The sequence below is a fragment of the Mytilus trossulus genome, chromosome 14, assembly GCF_036588685.1.
Source record: "Mytilus trossulus isolate FHL-02 chromosome 14, PNRI_Mtr1.1.1.hap1, whole genome shotgun sequence".
NCBI lineage: Eukaryota > Metazoa > Mollusca > Bivalvia > Mytilida > Mytilidae > Mytilus > Mytilus trossulus.
Genome location: NC_086386.1, coordinates 5,542,282 through 5,567,308, shown reverse-complemented (window position 1 = coordinate 5,567,308; position 25,027 = coordinate 5,542,282). Strand labels below are relative to the sequence as shown.

At 31.9% G+C, this 25,027-nt stretch overlaps 1 protein-coding gene across 3 annotated transcripts; it reads right to left on the bottom strand.

Annotated features, from left to right (window-relative positions):
- Positions 1-4,656: 4,656 nt before the first annotated feature.
- Positions 4,657-17,456, bottom strand: LOC134695617 (uncharacterized). 3 transcript variants are annotated; one of them, XM_063556913.1, is made up of 9 exons: positions 17,383-17,456; positions 12,974-13,074; positions 12,151-12,239; positions 11,083-11,207; positions 10,442-10,621; positions 9,544-9,682; positions 7,916-8,685; positions 6,980-7,108; positions 4,657-6,059 (listed from the first exon to the last, which is right to left on the bottom strand). In XM_063556913.1, exons 2-9 carry the CDS (start codon positions 13,019-13,021, stop codon positions 6,034-6,036), a joined length of 1,506 nt encoding a protein of 501 aa, XP_063412983.1. In that variant the 5' UTR covers positions 13,022-13,074; positions 17,383-17,456; the 3' UTR covers positions 4,657-6,033. The 3 variants fall into 3 exon arrangements, with proteins under 3 accessions (XP_063412983.1, XP_063412985.1, XP_063412984.1); XM_063556915.1 differs by lacking the exon at positions 17,383-17,456 and adding an exon at positions 16,234-16,346; XM_063556914.1 differs by lacking the exon at positions 17,383-17,456 and adding an exon at positions 14,918-15,007.
- Between the last annotated feature and the right edge of the window lie 7,571 nt (positions 17,457-25,027).

Here is a 25,027-nt window from a genome sequence, read left to right as displayed (position 1 = left end):
AGTGAACAATAAACTATATACATGTATATGATAAAGTGAACAATAAACTATATACATGTATATGATAAAGTGAACAATAAACTATATACATGTATATGATAAAGTGAACAATAAACTATATACATGTATATGATAAGTGAACAATAAACTATATACATGTATATGATAAAGTGAAAGCAATAAAGCACAAAAATATACAAAACATCAATAAAATGTACATCACATTAAACATGATCATTTCTATAAACGAAACAAAATGTAAAGATAAAACACTTTTCACAATAAAACTTGTAAATGTGATTGTAAAACATGAACATTTCTCCTTGGTTTTCTATCCTAATAATAATGTCCATTATAATAATTCAAATAGCCATACAAATTTGAATGACAAAAGGAAATCTGTCTTCTAAATGATTCTTTCTGACACTAACACAAGCAGTCTTTTTTATCCCAATATTTACGCCTTAAATTTTTAGGCTGTCTATCTTTTAATGTTTCAAATAACAACCCTGGTTGTACAGCCTTACAATACTTGGTATATATATCCTAAACTTGATTACATTTACATATTTAGTTACATTCAAGACAAACTATATATCAGTAGCTTCAATAATATTCATATTAGTTAAAAATACTGGACACATTATCTTTAACTTACTCCCCAAACAATCAACTGGTCAAACAGGGAAAAAGAATAACATTGAAAACCAACAAGTAAAATGATACCAGATATCTAAGGTATCGACAACACTCCTATCTAATTAGGACCAGTTTCTTACAGGCAAAAAAAGATTTCAATCATTGATCTGAATGATAAAATATGGTTGATGAAACCCATGTGTCACCATTTGTCTCAAAATATACTAGTCAACAAAAGAAACAATACACCTCTTTGATCAAAAATAATATTTCACGGTTTTAAAAAATAGATAGAAAATGTTATTTTAATGTTCTATGTGACAAAGTAAAATAAAATAACGTTCCAGACAGCTCCTGGACTGAACATGGACAGATCAAAGTCAGTATCAGGAATTTCAGTTTACAGAATGTAATAGCCAGTATGGCCACCTCTTGCAGCTACCACAGCTTCACAAGAGGCATAGATCTAACCAAAGTCTTCATGTTGGATTGGGGGACATTAATCAACTTCTGTTTGAGAGCATAATTCAAGCTTTGTATCATTTCCAGTGGATTTTTCTTATGGAAAATGTCTGCCAATTTGATCCCATAAATGTTCTATAGGAGAGAGATTCGGAGACAATGCTGTCCACGGGAGAACTCAAAAATGGTTTGGCTCAAGACAGTCCAAACAGGTCCATTCCACCTGAAATTTAGCGTTATCTTGTTGGAAAATGTTGTTGAAACCGTGTTGTTGAATGTCATCCCTAGATCTCAAATCTTCCAAGTTAACTGTGTGCATCTGTTGTGACATATTCTACCCAATACCACCGAACTTCTGCCTCAAAAACATTGCAAGAAGTGTAAAAGATGTATCCTACAATTTTGACGTTCGTTGTGATGTCACATGGGGTCACCCGCTACAGGGTCTTTCATTTGTTGAGCCGGATTGCCCAAGACAAATCATCAAGTCTTAATATTGGTATTCCTGCCCCATGAAAATGTTTTACGATGTTGGCGTACATCATCCCAGATCTGACCATAACAACAGCTTGTTGATTCTCATTTTTTGAGTAAAAGTGACATCAAATTTTATCTGTTTTTCAACCATTTTTTAGATGGCAAATTATTAACTTGATGTAGTAGCCCTATTATTGTCATCAAACAATATAAATGCTTCATTAAGTCACAGTGAACTAGATTACGAACGAAAAAGTAACATTCAAGATTATCGTCGTATGCTTTTGGAATTCCTTTTGAAAAAAGACTAAACAGATGTGTTTTGATGTTGAATACACAAATAAACTTATACAGAAAATTCAATTGAAAAATATAGAATAAGTGGTAAATTTAATTTGTATTGTTTCTTCTGTTGACTAGTATAATATAAGCAGAAACAGAAGAGTTCATGTTTTGATACAGGATACTATAAAAATCACAAAATGTCCATTATCCAAATATAAGTGCACAACTTATTTACTGAAGAAGAATCTATGCACGTTTGATTGAAATCTGTTGAACAATTTTGATAAGTTGTGGATTAACAAACTGAATTAAATTGTGAAAGAAAACAATAAAAGTGATCCTTATGTGTCATCCAGCAGAATGCTATCAACACCACTTCCATGGTAAATGGTTTGAAAAATATAACTTCACCAGACAGATATTAATATATTGCCCTAAACATTAAAACAATATTGTACATTTAAGATATGAATTATTAAAAATAAATTTAATTAACCTGATCAATGTTCTTTTCAAATTGTGGATGCTTAAATGTGAGAATATGCTTTGTTGGGTTCAGCAAGAAACTGGTTAACTATATCACTCTATTTACATCAATACATTGTCTTATAAAGATACAAATTCTACATGATTTTAAGAACCTACTACTTTGCAAATAACAAAATATAGAACATATAACTCTTATTCACCTTTTCATTCTTTCCTATGAAATTGCACATATTCTTCAAGTATCATAACACAGTGCATTAACATCTCCAATGAGAGGGAACTTTGATATGATATAGCCATCTTAAATGTAAATGTTTAACTAAACTAACAATGTCAAATCATGAAATAAACATTATCTGATAACTTTTGTTCATAGGAATTTGTTATAAAATGTATTTTAATAACAAGCACCATGATAATGAAACAACAGACATGGAATGCAAACAAGGAATCAATGCAATAGATATCTACATTCTGTAAAATCTAACTTAAAAACTCATCCCAGTATAGTTTAACAACCTCACACTAAGTATTCATCATTGATGCAGTTTAAGTAATTATGTTCACTTTTGTTCCAAAGATACCCTTTATTACAATTCAAAAGGCTATTTCAAAAAAACAAAACATTTTTTTTTTAACAAAATCATTGAAATCATAAAGTAATACCTTTATTACAACACTAGTAATACTTTTATTACAGCACCATGTAATCTTTTAGTAATACTTTTATTACTACACTATAGTAATCTTGTAGTAATACTTTTATTACACTATAGTAATCATATAGTAATATTTTTATTACAACAGTATTGTTATCATATATTGATTCTTTTATTACTTCACTATAGTAATATTTTTATTACAACTGTATTGTTATCATATAGCTGTGAAACTGTTGTGATCTTGTTCATTTGGACATATTGCATTTAGGACTCAACTGTTAAACAAAATTATGTAAAAATTCAGTTGATACAATATATACTTTTGTATCAAAGAAAATGCCATTTCCCCAATAAGAGGATAAGAAAAGAAAAGCCAGTTGTCAAGCATTGCAAAACAAAAAGACACTAATATGCTGCTATTGATTTGTAAAGAGATGACTAAGCAACAATTCGCTCTTAATTATAATGATGGTAGATACAATAAAATGAAGAGAAAATGTTGCAAAAGCAACAAGAACATTGCTAAAACAAAATGCAATAGCATTGATAAATAATTTAAAAAAAGAAGTATGGCATGGTAAGATATCTTAATAAAATAAGATAATTTGTCATTTTTTAAAAGTCTAAAACATTTATTACAATGTTAGATTATTATCATGGTAAACTGATATCAATAGTAAATGTCTATGTATTCTACAGATGTTTAAAAGGTAAAATGCCACACTTGCAAAAAAAGGTCAAATGCAACATGTATTGTATCTCCAATGTCATTATCATAATTGAAAATGTAGAGGGTGTCAACAAATAAAGTATAAATACTCCCTCTTTTACATTTAAAGAAATAGGTGTATGACCTTCTTACTGTATGATTAACATTCATAATGTGTTATCTATAATACTAAAATTACGAGGTCCAATTTGTCAGCCGTCATCACGTAAAAACGACAAATCCAAGAATTCAACTTTATATATAACTAATATCGGACAATAGTGTTGATTAAAAATTACACTACTCCAGACCCTTTTGTTTTCCACACAATTAATATTGCCAATAATTATCAAATTCCGGGTCGAATCCGATACCGATACCAATATTATAATATATATTCACCTGTTACCTTTTACCTTATAATATCTGTACGTTCCGCATCTGACAGGCGCACCACCAAAAGTAATATTTAGGATGGGTCATAATCACAGGCTTGACACTACTAAATTCAATCATTGTCAATTTGTTCCCTATTGTAGTAATTTAATTAGTAAGACTTTCTAAGATGACCATACGAATACTAAAAATCTGTAAGGCGTAGTTTTCAATATGTTAGCGGGCATGACGTAAAACAGCGAATCAAAGAGTTCAACTGTATTAATTTTATAACTTATGTAGGACAATGCTGTTGATTAAAAAATACTCCATTCAAGGACCTTTTGATTTCCAAATAATTAATATTACCAATATTAATTGATAAGTTCCAGGTCGACAGGTTCAAGCAGAAAGATTTTGAAAGCAGAGAAAACTGCATCTTATAATCGGCATGACTTTATCTGATGAAAATACCAATACTACAATAAGACTTACGCATGGTTATATACTTTAATTCAATCACGGACCCGTGATTTCACGGGGGTGTTCTAGTATAACCTAAATAGACTCAAAATATTATTCTCTTTTTTAGTCATTTGAACATCTAGATCTTGTTCACAACTTATTCTTCTTTTTTTTTATTTACAACATATGGACAAAGCATTCACAACAATAGACATAGATTTCTTCTGAAACATTTGCAAAAATCTATTATTGAAGACATCAGAATAAGAAATTGTTTTTCCCTTTATATGTTGATAGAAACCATGGTTAACACATTCGTGTTATTGCTATAATTTTTAATTAATTAGTGCTCAAGTTACATAAGTACATATACACATGTTTTCTTAAGGAAGCACATATTACAAATTGTTTATTATCATAGCAAGTACAATGAACCCCATCGCATTAACATAATTTGGGATTTTTATTAGACTAGTCTGAGGGCATAACTCTTGAATTGTAATTTGTGACAATAGTGAAATTCAAACTCTTGGAAGGTAGTCATGTTTAGAAGTATTATAATCCTAAACTTAAAGCAAATCTAATTTACCATATCTTTCCATGTAATATGATTAAAGAGGGATAACTCTAGAGTGATAGTTGTTGTAAAGTTAAAATCAAAAACCCTTAGCACTAGTCATGCTAGTACTGTTGCAAAATAAAAAGATTATCATTCAAAGAATGCTTCTGTTTGGCCTTGAAAGTAATTGAACAATTATGAGGAACAGAAGGACACATAGCTCAGGAATAATACGAATAATATGGCAAAAGTGAAATTCAAACAGGGAAGTAAAATATTGTCTGTATCAAATTAGTAAAGTAGATTCCAGACAACTTGTAATTGAGAAATCAATCAAGACTGTTTCCATCAAGTCAAGGGACATAATAATCAAAATAGTAACTGCAGTCACAGTGAAAATTAAATTAACCCTGCATTCAAGTCAAAATCTTATGTTCTAATCATCAGATAACTCTTTGTGTCAGAAAATGTGTCGAGAGAAAGATGGGAAAATGATTGATAACACGCTTTAAAGATATCAAATATGATTTGGTCTCGTCCTCCTGGTGGGTTATTCTTGATAGAGGTGAAGGAGAGATGATAACCATGAAGCATATTAGTGATGTTCCATTGCAATGAAAAAGATATTACTAAATTTTCCGTGGCATATTCCTAAACAGAAAATTAAATTGAATCAGGAATACAATAATTCTCACTTTCAGAAATCACGTCTATACCATTTCTATATTTAAAAATAGGTCTTATAAAAAATATAAAAATGTAAAATGGACATCAAATTTCTGTCTTGTATTGCTGATCTTCATGATCATCATTCTGTAAATCTTTATTTGTGCTGACTGTTTTCTTTCTGTTCTTCAAACCATCTTCTGATCAGTTCAATTGTCTTTTGTCCTTTAATAAGTTGTACTCTTTCATTTTTTATAAATTCCAAAAACACCTGAAAATAGAAAAACAAGATTCAAGTTGAAACCTTGTCTGTAACCTTTTCACAGGATGTTCATTTTTTTTTAAATATCTTACAGAAATGAAGGATTTAGATTAGAGCAAATACAATGCAATTTCAGATATCATTAATATTTCTAAGGGGCAGAACTCTTTTTAAAAATATTTCATCTACATTAAATTTTGCTTATGAAATTATTGGAGACATTGCTGATACGAACCTATAAACCTATAATATAAGTTTTATAAAAATGTGGAAAGAATTGTACAAATAAGAGCACTTACATTGCCAAGTGTCCAAGACAATCAAAATAAACCTACATTATGTAGCTATGATATAAGTTTTATTAACCTTGAGAGAGTTCACAAGACCTGACTGACAGAAAGATGGAAGGACGCCTGGTATTTCTATGCCCCCCTCCAATATGTTGATGAGGGAACAAAATTAAACATTATAATTTAAGTCATCATGAAATATAAGCTTGGTATGATACATGTAAATATTTTATAGCAATACTTATACATTATTTCATCCTATGAACCTTAAATATCAACTGAAGTATGAATGACCTATTTCATTTTCTTATATTCATTTAATGTTTTTTTTTAAATTAGGCTTTTAGTCATGTTAGTATTGAAGTCTAAATTAAATGAGAATTGAAACCAGTCTAAAACCTAAATCGTGCAATAGGAGATGAATCCATGAATCCTATGTTCTCCACTCCTTTCATTTACCATTGAAAAATTGAAAACAATATAACTTACTTAATTCTACACATATATGGATATATTTGAAAGTTTCTATTCAAATTTCCAATTAAATCTGATATGTTTAATTTATTTTGCTAAAACAATAACTATACTAAATAGAAAACACTGAAAAAGTCTTATTTGTTTTTAACATTTTAATATTACCTCTGCCAATCCCTCTGCCTACAGAAACAGGACTTAGAAATTCCTTCCTGTTCCCTTCTTTGCTTTTCATTACTTCATGTACATCAACTGTCTGGCCATTTTGTTCATGGTTCTTTCCAATTTTCAAAGCTATGAAAATAACATAAGCAGATTAAAGCTGGGGATACGCTATCACAACATTAAAGACATTCAATATTTGAAACATTTAACAAAATGTGATTTCTGGTGTCTTTTGTGTTTTATTATTTATTTTTTTTTATTTTGGCTTTCATTCCGTACTCTGAATCAGAAGCATATTAGAGATTAACAGCAAACATGAAAGCTGTACTTTGAGCTACAATTGTTTATTTTTTACACATTGTGACTTGGATGAAGATTTGTCTCATTGACATCTTCTTATTTCTGTTATCTGCATGACTACTTTAAGAAATGAAAGTGATAAATCATATACAGTTGGTTATTACAGACTGATAACTTTACTTTTTGTTTATGAAATTACAAATGTCTGTATGCCTTTACGACTCGAAAATCTGTTGCATACAAAGCTTTATAAATATGGGTAACTTCAAACATTAAGTAGATGTTCATATATACATTTTATATCTCTAGACAAAATATTAGCTTTTTGCTAAAATGAAAAAAAGCCTTAATTATGCATCTTGTATATTGTAAATTTAGAAATTATATATTTGTTATTGCGATTTTATCATTTTAGACTTGCATGACTAGAATGCGATTTTGTCATTTTAGTTTAGACTTGCATGACTAGAATGCGATTTTATTTTTTTGTGATATTAAGAAAAATCTTGTTTAATTTACATTAATCATGTTAATGTCTTTTAAATGTGAAGTCAAATTATTGTAAATAAATTGCATTTTGTGCATTAATAAAAACATGTCAATAATTTGTGAACTTACAGTATCTGTTAACCTTACCATTCTGTAAGAATGACTCTATGATAGAACAATCATCAATCTTCTCACATGTATCTGTTGTGTTAGTTTCCTGTGGAATGCAATGAGATTCTCTGTCAAAACAATCTAAACCAGCAGTCCCTTGTGATGGTACAATCTGACTTTGGCCTGTTGTGTTTGTCGGCTGTGTTATATAATGAGATTGTCTTACAAAACCTGATAATACCATCTCACTTGTACCGGTGGTGCTTGTCTCTTCATTAGATGTTCGTGTAATACAATGAGTTTGTCCATCAGAACCATCTGAACTAGAAGCCCCTTCTGATGCCTGATGTTTCCTTGCTGTTAATGCATCTGATTCAATTCCTGAATCTCTAGAAGGTCCTTCATAATCTGAATCAGAATTACTGGTATCCTCAACTTCTTCACTATTACCACGTTGTAAGACAGACTGAGACAGGGAAGCAGGAACACAGTCACCTCTCACATCTCCACTGTTTTGTAAGACTGGTACTGTTTGTATTAATCTCCTTAAGTTCAAATCCTTTTGATCGATGTTTAAATCTACACTTTGAATAGTTTTGACACTAGCAGTACTGGCACTGGTTCCTGGTTCCAACTGATGATTGCCTGACTGCAGACATTCTCCCGTGTTTTTCATTAGATCTACTTGTACTTTTGGTTCCATTGTGACCTCCTGAAGGAATGAATGAACTGTTCCAACCACAGTCTGTAATGCCTTGATAAAACTGGCTGTCTTACTCATATCTACAGTGCTCCTCTTTCTATCACTGTGGAAGAGATATATTATTTTAAAGTCTGGACCTATCATCAAAAATAAAATGAAATGTATACAATATAACATGCTTATTTTGTTCCCCTAATTGATGTTTTTCTTAATGTAGTCACAATTCAACTACAATGATTTTTTTTTTACATATAAATATTAAAGCTATCTGAATCTGATGTTTTTCCTCATATTATCTTTTCTGCTGTTTGTCTGTTTTTTTTTAATTTTTTACCCTTATTCTAATATTGTTAACATTTCTCTAGATATGCAAAATCATTTCCTCAAAATACATGAAATAATTCAACAAAACATGTATTCAATCTTCTTTGTTCATGTTGTTTTTTCAACTAATGGTCCTCATACAAGATATTTCAGATCAGGTTTATAAAGGAATTTGATATAAGGATCGAACAGATGATTCTTTGAAAGCTTCATGCAATTGTGGTCTTGTCCATAAAGAGAGTTTTCTTTGCAGGTTAAACTTAGATATACTAGTACTATTACTGTGAATGTATTTAATTTTCATGGGTACAAACTAAATAGCTGGAGAAAATACAGCATTATTGAAAATATTTAATTATTTGGTTTTGTAGAAGTCTGCATATATATAATTCTATAGAATAGATGTTATTCATTGAACATTCAAATTTGTGGCCAACCCTGTACCAAGGAATTCCACAAAAATCATGAAAATGGTATCCAAAAAATAAAACTAAATTAACAGTATAAAGATATATGTATTGTTGGATAGTTGTCTCATTGGCAATCATACCACATCTTCTTTTTTATATTAAAAGTCTATTCATGTTTAATTGTTTGCCACATTACATATGCCTAAAGAATTGGTGGTTTGTCATACCTTTCTGATAATTTCTCACATATTTTCTCTGGAGTTAAATCTTCATTGAATTCTCCTCGGGCTGTTTTTATTCTCTCTAGTGGTTGTGCTGCCATTTTGTCTAATAGTTTGTCCACATTCAATGATTTTGTATTTTCATCTATAAAGACTTATTTCTGATTAAACATGTTAACTTCATACATGAAATGCCCATTTATAGTATTACATCTAATCAATGCAATATTTCACTTACAAAAAGCTACAAGAATAATTCAAAAGGAGTTTCTCATTTTTAACTAGTTTTTTTTAAAGGAAAAATCCAGTTATTGAAATTCTTCAGAAAAGAGAGTATTGCATTTTGGTTAAGAAATTACTAATATTTTTTTTCTGTCTATGAACAAATTATATAGATTATGTGCACCACCTTGACAAGATTGTTTCAATTATTCTTAAAAAAATATTAGTCAAAATGTTATAATTTAATTCCAAATTCCATATTTAAGGAAAATCATGAAGAAAGCCAGCAGTGTGAAAGTTGTATGACCAAATTATGTCTTTGAGCTGACAGACAAAAAACTTTCTGCAAATCAGAAGACATGTTGCATCCACCATAAAATTATTTGTAAATAAAGTGGAAAATAATTTGTTATGTTGTTTCCATGCACTGATGCACCATGATAACTGATGAAAATATTCTACCAATGCATTTCAAATTTTAATATGTTGTTACTGACGACAAAATGAAGGTCAAGTTTGATATTCAGACTTTCATGTTTGCCGTACAGGGGTTATGGTCCTTGATAAGTTGGTTGACAGACACATAAGGTGGGTAGGTCAAACAATCTCAAAAGTGCCAGAAAAAAAACAGAAAACCCAGTTTAGCATGCTGTTGGTAAACCTTTAATTTGTCATACATTACCTCCTAGAAGACCACTGTTTACTTTATAATTGAGACTTGCACAGGTTTCTTTGAGACGACTGAGATACATGATATCTTGTACTAGGGTATTAGAATCCATCTCCTTGTGCATGTTGTGACAAACAGGAGGGGGGCGGGGACCAGTACACTTCACCATTCTATCAGTGTTCAGTTTCTTCTCTATAAATTAAAAAGAAAAGACTGATGAATATGTTTCTGAAAGAACTATAGAAATTAAAATGCCTAAATAATTTATTTGCATATCTCTTAGGATAAATCTGACCATGTTTATGTAGTAGTTAAACACAAATTATGACAAGAGCACAGGTATAAGTTGACTGAAAGCCTATTTTTCCTCATGTGAAAATGTTATACCCCCATCGGTGTCTGTTTCAGCTGTACATTACATTGACAAGAACTAATCATTGTTACTTGAAAAATACAACCATTTTGGAAGTCATATTATATGTATATAATGAATAAAACATCTAAAAAAAGATTTTTTGGCATATTCAGAGAATTTTCCTTTCATTAAAAGTAAATACTTTTAAGCGAATAAAACCAAAAAATGTAATATACTGTATATCATTATTGTTTAATGCATTGAATAGACCTGGACTAACACTTTGTGACCCAAATACCTTCTCTTATTCTTTGAGCTGTATCCTTGGCTATGTCAACAATCATATGAGTCCCATGTATAGGCCATTTGTTTAATTCTTGAACAGCCTTGAGAGCTTGTTCACTAGTCATATACCTCACAAAGCTGTAAAAAAGTATATACAAAAGTTGACTTTACATTCATTGTAATTACATACTTTTAAAATGCATACACCAAAAACTTTCTGCATGTATTTACCCCATGATATAAAATCTTAAGTCAGGAGCCTCTGGCCTTTGTTAGTCTAACTGTCTTGTATGATTTTGAATTTAAGTTCATTCGTATATTTTAGATTAATATGACGTACATTATCACTAAACTAGTACACAGTGTTTCCGGATCAGCTGAGGCATGCCACTGAGTACAAGAATTTTTTTATTCTGTGTTGATAAAAGGCATTGGTGGGCTTCAACTGTTTTCTGTTGTATTGCCAGGTTGTCGTTTCTTTGACACATTCCCCTGTTTCAATTCTCAATTTTCTACTTCTACATGCTGTATGCATGCATTTGACATGTGTGCATATGTCTATATGTACCAAGTTAAAATTAAATATTGATTGTTTCTCCAATCCCCACCGACCTTGCAAGAACAGTGCAACTCATAAAACTTTATTGTCAAAGCTAAGTCAAATATTATTTTATTCAGTTCTGATTTTCAGGCTTGCAAGAGCAAACCATATTATTCCAGCCTTTGAGATAAAATAAAATTATTTCCCTACCTACCTACCCACACTTGGCTTAGTAGGGTCTGGATTGGCGAAACAAACACTATATTAATTTAGACCTAGAGACCATTGGTCAATCATCAATTATATATATATATAATTAACATACCCATATTTATAGGATGACCATTGGTTAATTAACATACCCAGAGTTATAGGAGGACCATTGGTGAATTAACATACCCAGAGTTGTAGGACCATTGGTCAATTAACATACCCAGAGTTGTATGACCTTGGTCAATTAACATTCCCATAGCTATAGGAGGACCATTGGTCAGTTAGCATACTCAGAGGTATAGGATGACCATTGGTCAATTAACATACCCATAGTTATAGGATGATTTATTGCTGTCCTCACATAGAAATAGATCTTGTATATCTCCACATCCAACAAACAAGTTGTACAGCTCTTCCTGTAAATAAATACATACACATATAATATATATATAAGACTCAATTAAACTATGACCAGGATATTTATAAATCAGTGCATCCATGTTAGACAAAATTTAGCCCATTTTGATGATTAACCAAAAATTGAAGCAGTCACACAAAGCATAGATATTAAGTATATCCCCACTCTTATAGGTCAATGTTAGAACACTTCATGCTCAATAGGCTTTATACATGGTACATTCATGACATTGGTAGTGAGAAATCTTCATTCTTTCTATCATGCTGTTTGATTAGCAGAGAAACAGCCAGCAAATAACAATTTTAAAGTCATTAGTAAGACCTTTCCAGAATGTCAAGGTTGGAGTTCAAACTTGTGACCTTGCTTACTTAAGTCACACATTATGACATGCTACCATGCCTACCATACCATCAAGCTAATGTACTACTGGAGGATATCAGTATTGTACATGTAAGTCACATTTTAGAACTTTTTAAAGCGTAATTCAGATCACAAAATTAAGTGAAAAGATAAGGAACATGAGAAACTGATTCAAACTTTCATGAGCTTTTCTGTAAATCTATATATATTAATTTTTTCAATCATTTTTTTTCATCATGAAGCCAGTGTTAATTAGACTTTAATTAATCTTTTACTTGTTACAGCATCCTTGAAACCCAAATAGCATGAATAGTTTGAACAGCAGAAAATAATAAATAATGAAATATCTTGTACCTTGCTACAATTACTTACCTTGGTTACCTGGGAAGGAAGATGGCCGATAAAACAAGAGTAGACCATGATTCCTGTCTGTGACCACCTTACTCTTGTAAACTTTGTAAATCAGTCCATTTCTAAAAAACAAAATAAAAAAATATAACAAGTTACTTGCCTCTTTATCATGTTTATATAACATGTTTAACTGTAGAAGCCTTGTTATCACAGCTAAGTTTATCCCTCAAAAGATTTGTCTCTATGAATTACAATGGTTGACAGAAAATGTATCAACTTATTTATGATCTGTTTAACAAATAACAAACATATTTTAGTACACCATGTACAGATTTAGAAAATTTAAGGAATAAAGAGAAGACAACTAATGAAAAATCTCAGTAATAATACACATGATGCATGCCAGATATTTTCTGTAATAACCCTAACGTGAGGGTACAGTGAGGATACCTATTTTGACAGTTTTTTATATATATACATATATAATTAACAAACGTTTATTAATTCTCCAGACAAAACTTTTCATTATAAATGTGCTTATTCTGTAGATGTATCATTATTTACTATGTGGTTTCACCAATTTAATTTTGAATCCATATTGCATCATAGAAAAATTGGTCTGAACTGACCTCCAAACGATCAATGATTCTGTAATTAGGAGTACCTAAATTGCATTCATGCTTAAAATCGCATAGTCGAAAGTGGAATAACAGAGCTTTTGTTTAATTTCTTCCAATATTTTGAATATTTGGAAATTAATCCATGCTAACTCTTCATTTTTTAAGAAATGAATGCAGCGAACATATTTTATTTGCTAATTTAAAGTTTTGACGACGTCATATGGTGACGTTTTCGTACATTTTACTTTTTCAGTAAACACTTTATCTGTAGATAAATACTATGAACTAGATAGAGGGGATCGCCTGTATCCCTGCACCATTAACGTTCATCAAGCGTCTTAGTGATTGTCATTGTAAAGGATAAATTATAAATAAAGTTTGTTCAATAGGTACTTAATCACAATATCCCAAGTGCTGAATGTCAATTATGAGAATTTAATTTGCTGCATAATTCGTGCAATATAACTTTATATTTTTCCAACCACTCGCTCAACATTGGAATGGAAGTGACAACGCCCCTAAACGCACATGTGAACAAAGTTTTTGACGGAAATGCAACGAACTCAAAATTTGTCTATTTGGGTACCATTACTTTATAGAGTTATATACCTGACTGAATAATGAGAGGGGGTAGGAGGGGTACTGATTCCGAAATCCTGTGCTTGAAAACACCAGATCTCGAAATCCCGGGCTTAAAATCGCGAAATGCTGAGGTCCCGAAAATGGAAAAAAAGAATTCATGGATCTGGAAAGTCAAAAATGAAAGTGTCAATCACGAATTATTCATGCTTAAAATCCACAAATGATGGTCACTTAAATCAAACTTTTTGACATCATTTATTTTGTCAAAAGTCTTATTTTATATACTCGTGTAATGTATTTTCGACCTACTAACATATTTTTCCGAATTTCCCTGTTATATGTTTGAACATAGACATACCTAATATTTTGAGAGTCGCTAGTATACTTGTGCATAAAATAATTGTATCGGAAATATATTTCGATCTTGAATTTATTTTTTTATTTGAGTTCATTAGATCGATGGCACCTTTGTTGACAAAAACAAGCGTCTTGTGTTTTCGACCTATCTAAAAAAAACGGGTCAAAAGTCGGAAACAACATGTCATACAAATCCGGAATTGGTTATAAATTTGATACCAAAGTTTATATCAAAGTACTAGAGGCGATCAAACTTATGACTTAAAGAATTAAATGGTTAAATATACAACTATAAGATATAAAATATTATTTTGATGTCTTTTTTTAACAAGTTGTACACATTTCAGAATGAGGCACTTTTGAAGCCTTGTATGGTCTGGTATACATTCATGTTTCTGTTAATTACTTTGGTTAATCCATTGTGAAGTGGGGTTGGTGAGTATTGTCTGTAATTTCCACTGACACTGTTTTTTCTGTAAATAAAATTTAACTGATATTTTATTTTTTCTGTAAAAAGCTGTAAGGAGCATGCATTTTTCCGTATTCAAATTAACTTTAAGTATTACAACTAACTACCTGACACTCATGTGACTTAATGACCTTGAAGTTAACTTTGCATGCAATAAGACCTCTGCCATATTTTTATAAAATTTGTTTATTTTATACCGATTCTTTTGGAAGGTAAAACTAGTATTAGTGAAAAGGGTACAAAAATGTGATATCAAATAAAAAAACGTAAATACTTAATATAATAACTTTATTTGAAAAATCTTCACCACACGTGGTATCGTTTGCTATTGTTACTAAGTATAGCAGCCGAATATGATGTCATGCGGGCATGCGCAGCATACGGGAAGTGAAAGTAGATTTAGGTCGAAAACATCAGATGGTCGAAAACGCAATACGAGACGATACTGAGTTGGTATTTTATTTATAGACAGTCCCAGTTCTAGTCCAAATAATTATGACGTCTTGAAAGGCTATTATAATTTTCTTTGACGCCTTACTTCGACTTGACGACTAACGTCGAAATAAGGCGTCAAAGAAAAAAAATTATAATAGCCTTTTAAGACATCATAATTATTTGGACTATCCCAGTCCCACTCTGAAATTATCCACGGGGGGGTCTCAACATGGTATTTTGGGTACAGGTGTGCAGCTGGGATTTTTAAAACACCCCCCATTCATATATTGAATAATTGTGAAATCCCTACCTATACATATATTTCACAGCGAAATCATAACCCATTCATATATTTATCAGCTCAAATAGTACCCATGATATATCACAATCGGTCAATTACTACCTATTGATATATTTCCTCGGTAAAATTGCACCCCATTGATATATTTGACGGATCAAAAAAGGGACCCATTCCAGCGGCACATATGTATATACCACGGCGGGGGGGGGGGGGTCTCTTCCTATATAAAGGTATATACATATGTGCCGCTGAAATGGGTCCCTTTTTTGATCCGTCAAATATATCAATGGGGTGCAATTTTACCGAGGAAATATATCAATAGGTAGTAATTGACCGATTGTGATATATCAATGGGTCATAAATATATGAATGGGTTATGATTTCGCTGTGAAATATATGTATAGGTAGGGATTTCACAATTATTCAATATATGAATGGGGGTGTTTTTAAAATCCCAGCTGCACACCTGTACCCAAAATCCCATGTTGAGACCCCCCCCGTGCAACCGCTGTCTTACCAATACCAGTCAGACTGGGGCTGTTGGGACACTAGGACTCTAGTCCGAGATTACTCTGACATCCAACGTTTGTTTTACCAGTCAGGCTGGGGCTTGGGAACATGGTACTTAGAATTGTCTGGCAATATACAGCCGTTGGACGTCAGAGACAAACAGACAAAGTAATCTCGGACTACTGACGTACTGTCGACTAACGTTGCATTGTTTATGAAAATAGCTCACAACCAGAGTCATGCATTTTGTATCTGTATCTGTATCTGTATGTTACACAGTGCAGGATCCGATCTCGGATATATGCGCACTGGAAGGAGAGCGGGTTGGTTAGTCCAACCGTTGGAGGGCAGCCGTGAAACCCTCAACTGTCTTTTGACATGCAGTTACCTCGTCCAGATGGTTCCACTCAACTATTGTTTTTGGAAAAAAAGAGTTCTTTCGAATGTCTGTTTTGCAGTCTATTAATTTATACGATCTGCTATTTCTGGTTTCTTGTCTTTCCACTATGTTTGAATATTGGAAGTCACTAAAGTTTTTTGCTTTGACTTGGCGTTTATTTCTTGTCTTTTGTAGATAATCTGTTGGATCAATAGCCGGCACCAATCCCTCAACCACTTTGTAGAACATAGTCAGCCTCTGATGTTTCCTTCGCTCTTGGAGAGGTGGTAGTTTTAGCTTAGAAAGCATATTTGTGACGCATCCGGTGTCTCTGGATTTATAGTCGTGCAGAATGAAACGTGCTCCTCTTTTCTGTATACTTTCTATTTTTTCTATTTCCCTGATGGTGAATGGGTCCCAGATGACAGCACCGTATTCTAGTACGGATCTTACCATGGCTAAGTAGGCAAGTTTTTTGCACTCTTGGGGGCACTGGCGTAAGTTTCTTCTCAGGAACCCTAGTGTACAGCTTGCCTTGCTTGTTGTTTTCCCTATGTGGCTGGTCCATTTTAGGTCATCAGATATGTTAAGACCTAGGTAAGGATTAGTTTGTACCTGTTCTAGTATGTGGTTGTCTAGTTGGTAGAAGTGTGTCGATTTTTGTTTGAAGCTCATTGTATAGCAAAAGCATAATAATTGTGAAATTTCTTATATCAATCAACACAAAAGCAAATTGCAAATTGTTTACAAACAATGCAAAATAAACAACAAAGTTACCAGTGTGAAATAAACCACGAGATTTCATGTACTCGGTATGTCCAACTACCTCAATCTTTTTCTGTGTAACTTCCTCCAATACGGAGTACCCCTTCTGCGATTAGTTGAAGTGCACTTAATTTGACCAGTAAAGGTTGGACAAGGATGTTCGCTACTTTGTTACAAAATACAAACTTTATGTCACCGTAACAAATTATCAGCTGAATAAAGAAAGAGAAATACTATACTGATTTCGATTTACTATGATTTACTATCATTTACGCATTCATTCATTCATTCATTCATTCATTCATTGACAGACTATGACAATAGACTTTCACTATACTTTCTGCACGATAATTTAATGCATGTAATCCCGCCACAAATTGTCTGTACTATATATACTGTCTACCCGTAAAAATACGGGTATTCACACTTACTCAGCACATTAGAGCTGCGGGATCTATAACTTTTTCCCTATTTTCAGGTAAGCACATTTTCACTTTTAAAGGCCTTTTATTGCATGTTTTGCCTGTCAAATTCACGGTCCAAATTATAAGGAAACTTTTAATTACATAATTGTAATTCATTTATTAATGTATTTTCAGTGTGAATAAAATATTGGAAAGCTTATACTAGTCACTTATCAGCCCAAATAGAATAAAACCATGTGGCCAAATGATCCTGTGACATCTTAATTGCACTTAATTTGACCAGTAAAGGTTGGACAAGGATGTTCGCTACTTTGTTACAAAATACAAACTTTAGAAAGACTTTTATGACTTTAAGGATGTTTGCTTGTCATGTTTTGGAATTTTTGTCAGATTTTCGAAATTCTCTGGTTTTATCCATTTGAATGCCTTAAAAACTTTTGCCCGTGAACCCCTATTTGTCTTTTCATAATCTTTCATATGTATGATTATAAGCCGTTTGTCAAAGTTTTGTTTTATAAAATTTTATTTATTTTTGAGAACTTTAATTGGTCAATGATAAATCTAAGAAAAATCAAGAGAGAACATTTTCCCGCCAAAATTCCGATGGCTTACATCTCGAAAACAAGCTTATTGACCCCTATATTTTTTGGTTTTTATTGGATCATCATTGAATCCCCAATCAATATTATACTAGTTTTATAGAAAGGCTATTGAAATTTGGCGGGAAATAATTATCTCTAGATTGTTCATAACATTGGCATCTTTTTTTCTTTCAAAAACTCTGATTTTATAATATTTCTAAAGATGGAATTTTAAACTATGTATAATTGGTCATAATTGAATTATGAAAAGAAGAGTAGATAGGGGCAATTCTTTAATGGTACTTCATGGGAAAAAAAAACAGATTATTTTCTGGCAAAAATATTAAAAAACAAGGTTGGGACTATACAAAGACATTAATAATATACTTATTTATTACCTTATAAATAGTATTTCACTGTTATATTAATATTTCTATATTATTTGCTATTTTTCTGCCATTTTATGTCCCATGGTTTATTGCCCTGGTAAGTATTGTTCTATTGCAATTGTGTGCAGTCTATAGCACCGAGCAGACCTGTTATGACTTCCTATTCTGAAATCTGATTAGTTGAAAGGTATTCATGTTGTCCCATCAAATTGGGTCTTTTAAGAACTGACTCAGTATGTATTTGGTAATAAAAAAGTTATTGAATGTGTGTGTAACGGTGCAATAGATCAAAATATATTTCTCTCTGTAGGAAATTTATACCTCGGGAAATTATATTTTGTTCTATTGCATAGATACACATATCAAATAACTGTATAATACGCTTTGACCATCAAATATTATGTCATCTTATAAGATGCAGATATAGTGTGACATTTTTTAAAATATCGGGCGATATCTTTTTGCGCCAAAAAGTAACTCATTTGCGCCACAACGCAATTTCATTTCATTTATTGGCGCAATTAATACCATTTGAATAAAAGAGAATGGCGCAATTAATACCTTTTCAAAACTGCAATTGGCGCAAATTGATTCTGCCCTTAAAATCAAGGAGAAACGTAATCTGAAGAATACAATATGACATTTTGAGAATCGCTTTTGTAACAAGTTTGAGAAGCTATATATTTGATGAAGAATGAATGAGGAGTTTGTATTTCAATTTGAAAATACATGTATCATAAATCCTAAAGTCATAAACTAAGTTTTTTTTCATTTGTTGCAAGTGCATTTACCACATAATTCTACAATAAAAATTCCTCGCATCTTTGAAAATTCTACATTAATAATGACTGCACTAACAGTGATAATTCATCGCATCTATAGTTAAAATGGATCGCTTTCAATAATCGATATGCTATATTATGATGCTTTTATAACACTTATTTGAACTTTAATGCTATGTTTGTATATTATAAAGACATATCACAATGAAAATATGTTAAAACTTAACTTAAAATCCTTTAACTTGATATTTTCAAAACGTAAACAAATACAGTTTTCCCATGATCCTTTATTCTACAATAGACATACCCGCATATAACAGTAAAAATGAACTAACTGGATTCGCACTTTATATACACTGATAATGTATGTGTATGTAGTTTATATCATGGGAATACCAGACATTAGAAATTATTCTATATGAACAGATAATTCATCGTAACGTTGTTCAAGTTAGAGAATTTTATCAGAGTCGTTACCCGATTGTATAGCAGTACTCGTGGACATATAGATTCTTACACTGCAACAAGTGTATTACGATATTTCTCCACTCGAGACAGTTAAATTTTATTATTTAAAGCGCGAGGCTTGCCGAGCCCTTTAAATAATAAAATTTAACTGTCGAGAGTGGAGAAATATCGTAATACACGAGTTATAGTGTTGAAATCTGTTTCTCTAATGCTTTTTATCGTTCTTTTACAAAAAAAATCAGAAAATTGTGCTCTTTTAATGCGACGTCATCAGCCAAGGTCTCCTTTTTTGATGACGTCACAATAGGAAAATTGAGAAGAAAACAAAACATTTTGACGTCATAATCAAATTTCGACTAATCATTTGCCGAGAACAGATTTTTCACTAGTGAGGAGAAATATTTTTCTCACACCGGTCAGGAAATGTGAAAATAGCACAAAAATTAGAGAAATAAGGTTATATTATCGTGGACTCGCATGGCCTAGGCAACATCTAAGATATATAAATGAATTAATAATCGTGCTTTGTATAATCAGTGCCTATACTGGCTTCTCAGCTGGCCATTGTCTTGTCCTCTCATTGTTGTTTTTAGATAAATAAAAAAAAACAACAAAAAGAGTTGTTATATGCATGTCAATGACACACCTATACACCAGAAACCAATTTACGTTGATCCTAGCAACTAAAGATCGTCATAGTGCTTTCAACCATGATCCAAACCCATACATCATAGTCTGCTAATTAAGATGTCAAACAATCATGATCGATGGATTTCTTACACACCGTTGGACAGGTATCAACAATCAGTGTTATTTCTTCCGGAATACAATAACTATTTGTTTTAAATTCAAATTCTATTCTTTTGATTCATAGGATACAATCTACATCTTCAAAGATATTCAAAAAATCAAATTAGAGACATCAATGTATATGAATATTTATTTCTGATTTGTATAGATGAATAAAACAAAATAACAACACCACAGATTAACACAAAAGGAGGTCATAGAGTCAAGCTTATATATCCTGATAGGAGTAAAACGAAATGCGATATATATATGTTCATTAGATTGTAAAAGAGTCGGCTATAACTTCAGTCAATCCAAGTGAAAAAGAAAAGAGGGACGAAGGATACCAGAGGGACAGTCAAAGTCAAATGTTTTAATGAATATTTCAGTAAAAAGCGCTAAATACAAAATTATTATACTGGCAAATAAAATTGCATTATGATTATGTTTGACTTTGAATATGACAGTGCCAATGTTTAAATTATAAGTCTATGCCCAAAATAACCAACATTTGAATGGTATCATGCTTTGCTTTCTCTGGTAAAAAAACACATTATTGCAGTTGTTAATATATAGATTTCGAATGGCGCCACATTTTCACCATAGTCAGGTCAGCATGGAATACAACACGGCTGTTAAATGGAATCTTTACTAGGCGTTGTTAATTCACTGAGACTGCGAATATTGTAAAACATAGAACTTAGTTCATATCTTGATTTACATCTAGAAATTTACAATGAGGGTCGGTTGAAAACAAAACTTTACGACACAAGAAATGATTTCAGCTTTCCAATTGTGAACTTTCCATTTCTAAGTAGCAACATTCCAGCAGCACCTGCATACGGGGTATATATCTCCCAATTGATACGATATTCCCTTGCTTGCATTTCCTATCATGATTTTCTTGATAGAGGGTTGCTGCTCACAAGGAAGCTATTGAACCCAGAGTTTCAAATGATGAAGTTGAAATCACCCCTTCGTAAATTGTACGGACGCCATCACGAGTTGGTTGACCGTTATGGAATAACCGTTTCACAAATGATAGCGGATATGTTCCTTATGTCGTAACTACAATCCCCTTCCCTTTCATGAATGTAACCTACCGAATTAGACTATTTACCGGATTTGATATCACATAAGCAACACGACGATGCCACATGTGGAGCAGGATCTGCTTACTCTTCCGGGGCACCTGATATCACCCCTAGTTGTTGGTGGGGTTCATGTTGTTTATTCTTCGGTTTTCTACGTTGTGTCATTTGTACAATTGCTTGTCTGTTTGTCTTTTTAATTTTTAGCCATGGCGTTGTCAGTTTGTTTTAGATTTATGAGTTTGACTGTCCCTTTGGTATCTTTTCTCCCTCTTTTAGTAAGTTGTGTGTTTTATTTACACATCTACATGTACATCTGTAATTTGATAAACACGCTATGATGATTTTTTGCTTTTTAATTCAACGGAAATTTCACGTACAGTCTTTTTGTATAAGCTGCCATGCATACAATACGTAGTACATAAAGACTATAGTTTCTTCAAATATAAAATTGAGAAGATGTGGTATGATTGTCAATGTGACAACTCTCCATCAAACCCCAAATGACATATAATTAACAACTATAGGTCACTGTACGGCCTTCAACAAAAACCCACATTGCCTGGTCGACTATAAAAAATATAAGACAATTTAAACATGAAAACTAACGGTCTTATTAATGTAAAAAACCAATAAACGAAATTGACGCAATACAAATATGATACTCAACACCTAATTTATAAGCTAATGACTTAGACTTGGTTTGGTGTCACGATATCACAGTAGCATGGGTTCGAATCCCGGCGAGGGAAGAACCAAAAATTTGCGAAAGCAAATTTACAGATCTAACATTGTTAGGTTTAGACGAGTTGTATATATATATATTTATAGATTATCGTTGATTATCTCAACGAGATTGATTTTCTCGCTTGAGCTGGTACAGCGAAAGTGAGAAAAGCAATCGAGTTGAGATGACCAATGATAATCGGTTTATCGCTATTTTACCTATGACGACGTTGTCAATTTCAATGTCAATTTCGTTAGCAACGCCACGTGGCCTCCTTAGTTTCTAGCGATATTTTTTTCAGCTCAAGCGAGAAGCATGATATGAAAATTATCACATAAAAAGATCAAAGGAAAAATGCACAAAATAGCGATAAATATATATACATAAGTACGTCTGAGTCAGTGACAACCCTACAACAGATGTATCCATCGGATCGCCATCAATGATGGTGATACATGGCTGTGTACATAATGTATATACAACTCGTCTAAACATCAACCCAACAATGTTAGATCTGTAAATTTGCTTTCGCAAATTTTTGGTTCTTCCCTCGCCGGGATTCGAACCCAAGCTAATGATAGGGGAAATAGAGGTGTTGACCTATTTTTTTTTCGGAATATAAAAAAAAAACGTTCTCTGACAATTGGTCCAAAACTGTAATATAAAAAGCTGGAATATAGCTTCAAAGAATGAGCCAATAAAAACATTGGTCACCGATAAGAAAAAAAAAATGTTTTGCCTTAAAACCCAAATTGGCTGGAAAATGGTGAAAATGGTTGAATTGTCATTTTGACCCTTTAAAAAATACCGATAATAACGAAAATATTCTATTAGTTCCATAACTACAATGATTTAACACTTGTAATCAATCAAAATATTAAAAACAATTAAATCGAATTTACGACAAATACTTTTGTAATTCATGCGTGAAATTATGCGCAGTCGAATAGTCCCGAGCCACCTTTAGCTTATATACATTGTATCAAGTTTTTTAGACTGAATTTTTCATCCAGAGGGAGGACTTTGCTTACTAGATCTGTCACCTTTAATGATTTATTATGATGACTTCTTGGTTTTCTTTGAATCATAGTTCTATTGAAAAACAACCTTATGAAAATTTCTTGAATTTTAAATGCATAATCAAAAAGTCTCAATTTGAAGTCGTGATATCGATTTTTCTGTCATGAGATTTGACTAGTTCAAATAATTCAAACGTTATATAAAAGAGAAGTAACGGAGTAGAATACTGCCTACATCTTGAAATGATATAGCATGATATAAGTATGAATAAAACATAAATGCAAGACCTGACGACTGAAAAGTGATATGGAGGGAATATACATGTGCATTGTTGCCATATTAGTTCATTTGGATTCACTATTCACGCTGGGTAAGTGTAATATTTAATTTACTAGTTCTTAGTAATAAAAATTGTTGATGGCACTAAATAACTTTACTAGTTAACGTAAAGTAACATATGCGCAGTGTCCGTGCGTCGGTAACATAGATCTGTGGTCCTTTTATACTTTGTAACTATTGCAAAATAAGAGCGTAAGGTACACCCCAGGGTCATTTTCATACTTCATAAAAATAATGAAAACGTTACTTTGATGTACAGCAAAACCAGCGATCTAACGTTGTGTTTCTTTTGTGTCATTTGTTTCCTCTTATATTTAAGTGTGAATTCACATTATCATAAGACGTTTCGCGCTACTTTTCTATCCCAAAGTCATGTATTTAGTTTTGATGTTATATTTGTTATTCTCATCGGAATTTGTACAATGATTACATATGTAGTTCGTTTCTGTGTGTGTTACATTTTAATGATGTGACGTCATTCTCCTCTCACATTTAATGCGTTTCCCTCGGTTTTGGTTTGTGTTCCGGATATGTTTTTTTTCTATCGATTTATGAGTTTTGAACATCGGTACACTACTTTTGCCTTTATTTATTAAAGTTACACTTTATATTTGTAGTGTTCTATGTTTATCAATCTACACTGAAATATATGAAATTTGCAATGTTAATCAAAACTGACTTTCCTCAACAATATTTAGCGAAATTTACAATTTCTCATGGTCAGATATATAATTCTGCAAATTTTGTTATTTGTAAAGAAAATATTAAGAAAACACAAATGTCCTATAAATTGAGGCGTCAATGACCATTCAAAACAGCGCAAATGTCTATGAAAATACGCAAACGTCCAGAGCCGGTTCGATAAATAATTGTAACAAGTGCATGCTAATAAAAACAAGCATACTAATTAAATAGATAGTTAACCTACCGTTAGCTTTATTTAGTTTGTCAAGTTATTCCAAAAGTCTTATTTTGCTTTTACTGCTTGAACAAATACGGATTATCGTAAATTTAAACTTTGAATGGTGTTGCATCACAAATTCAAC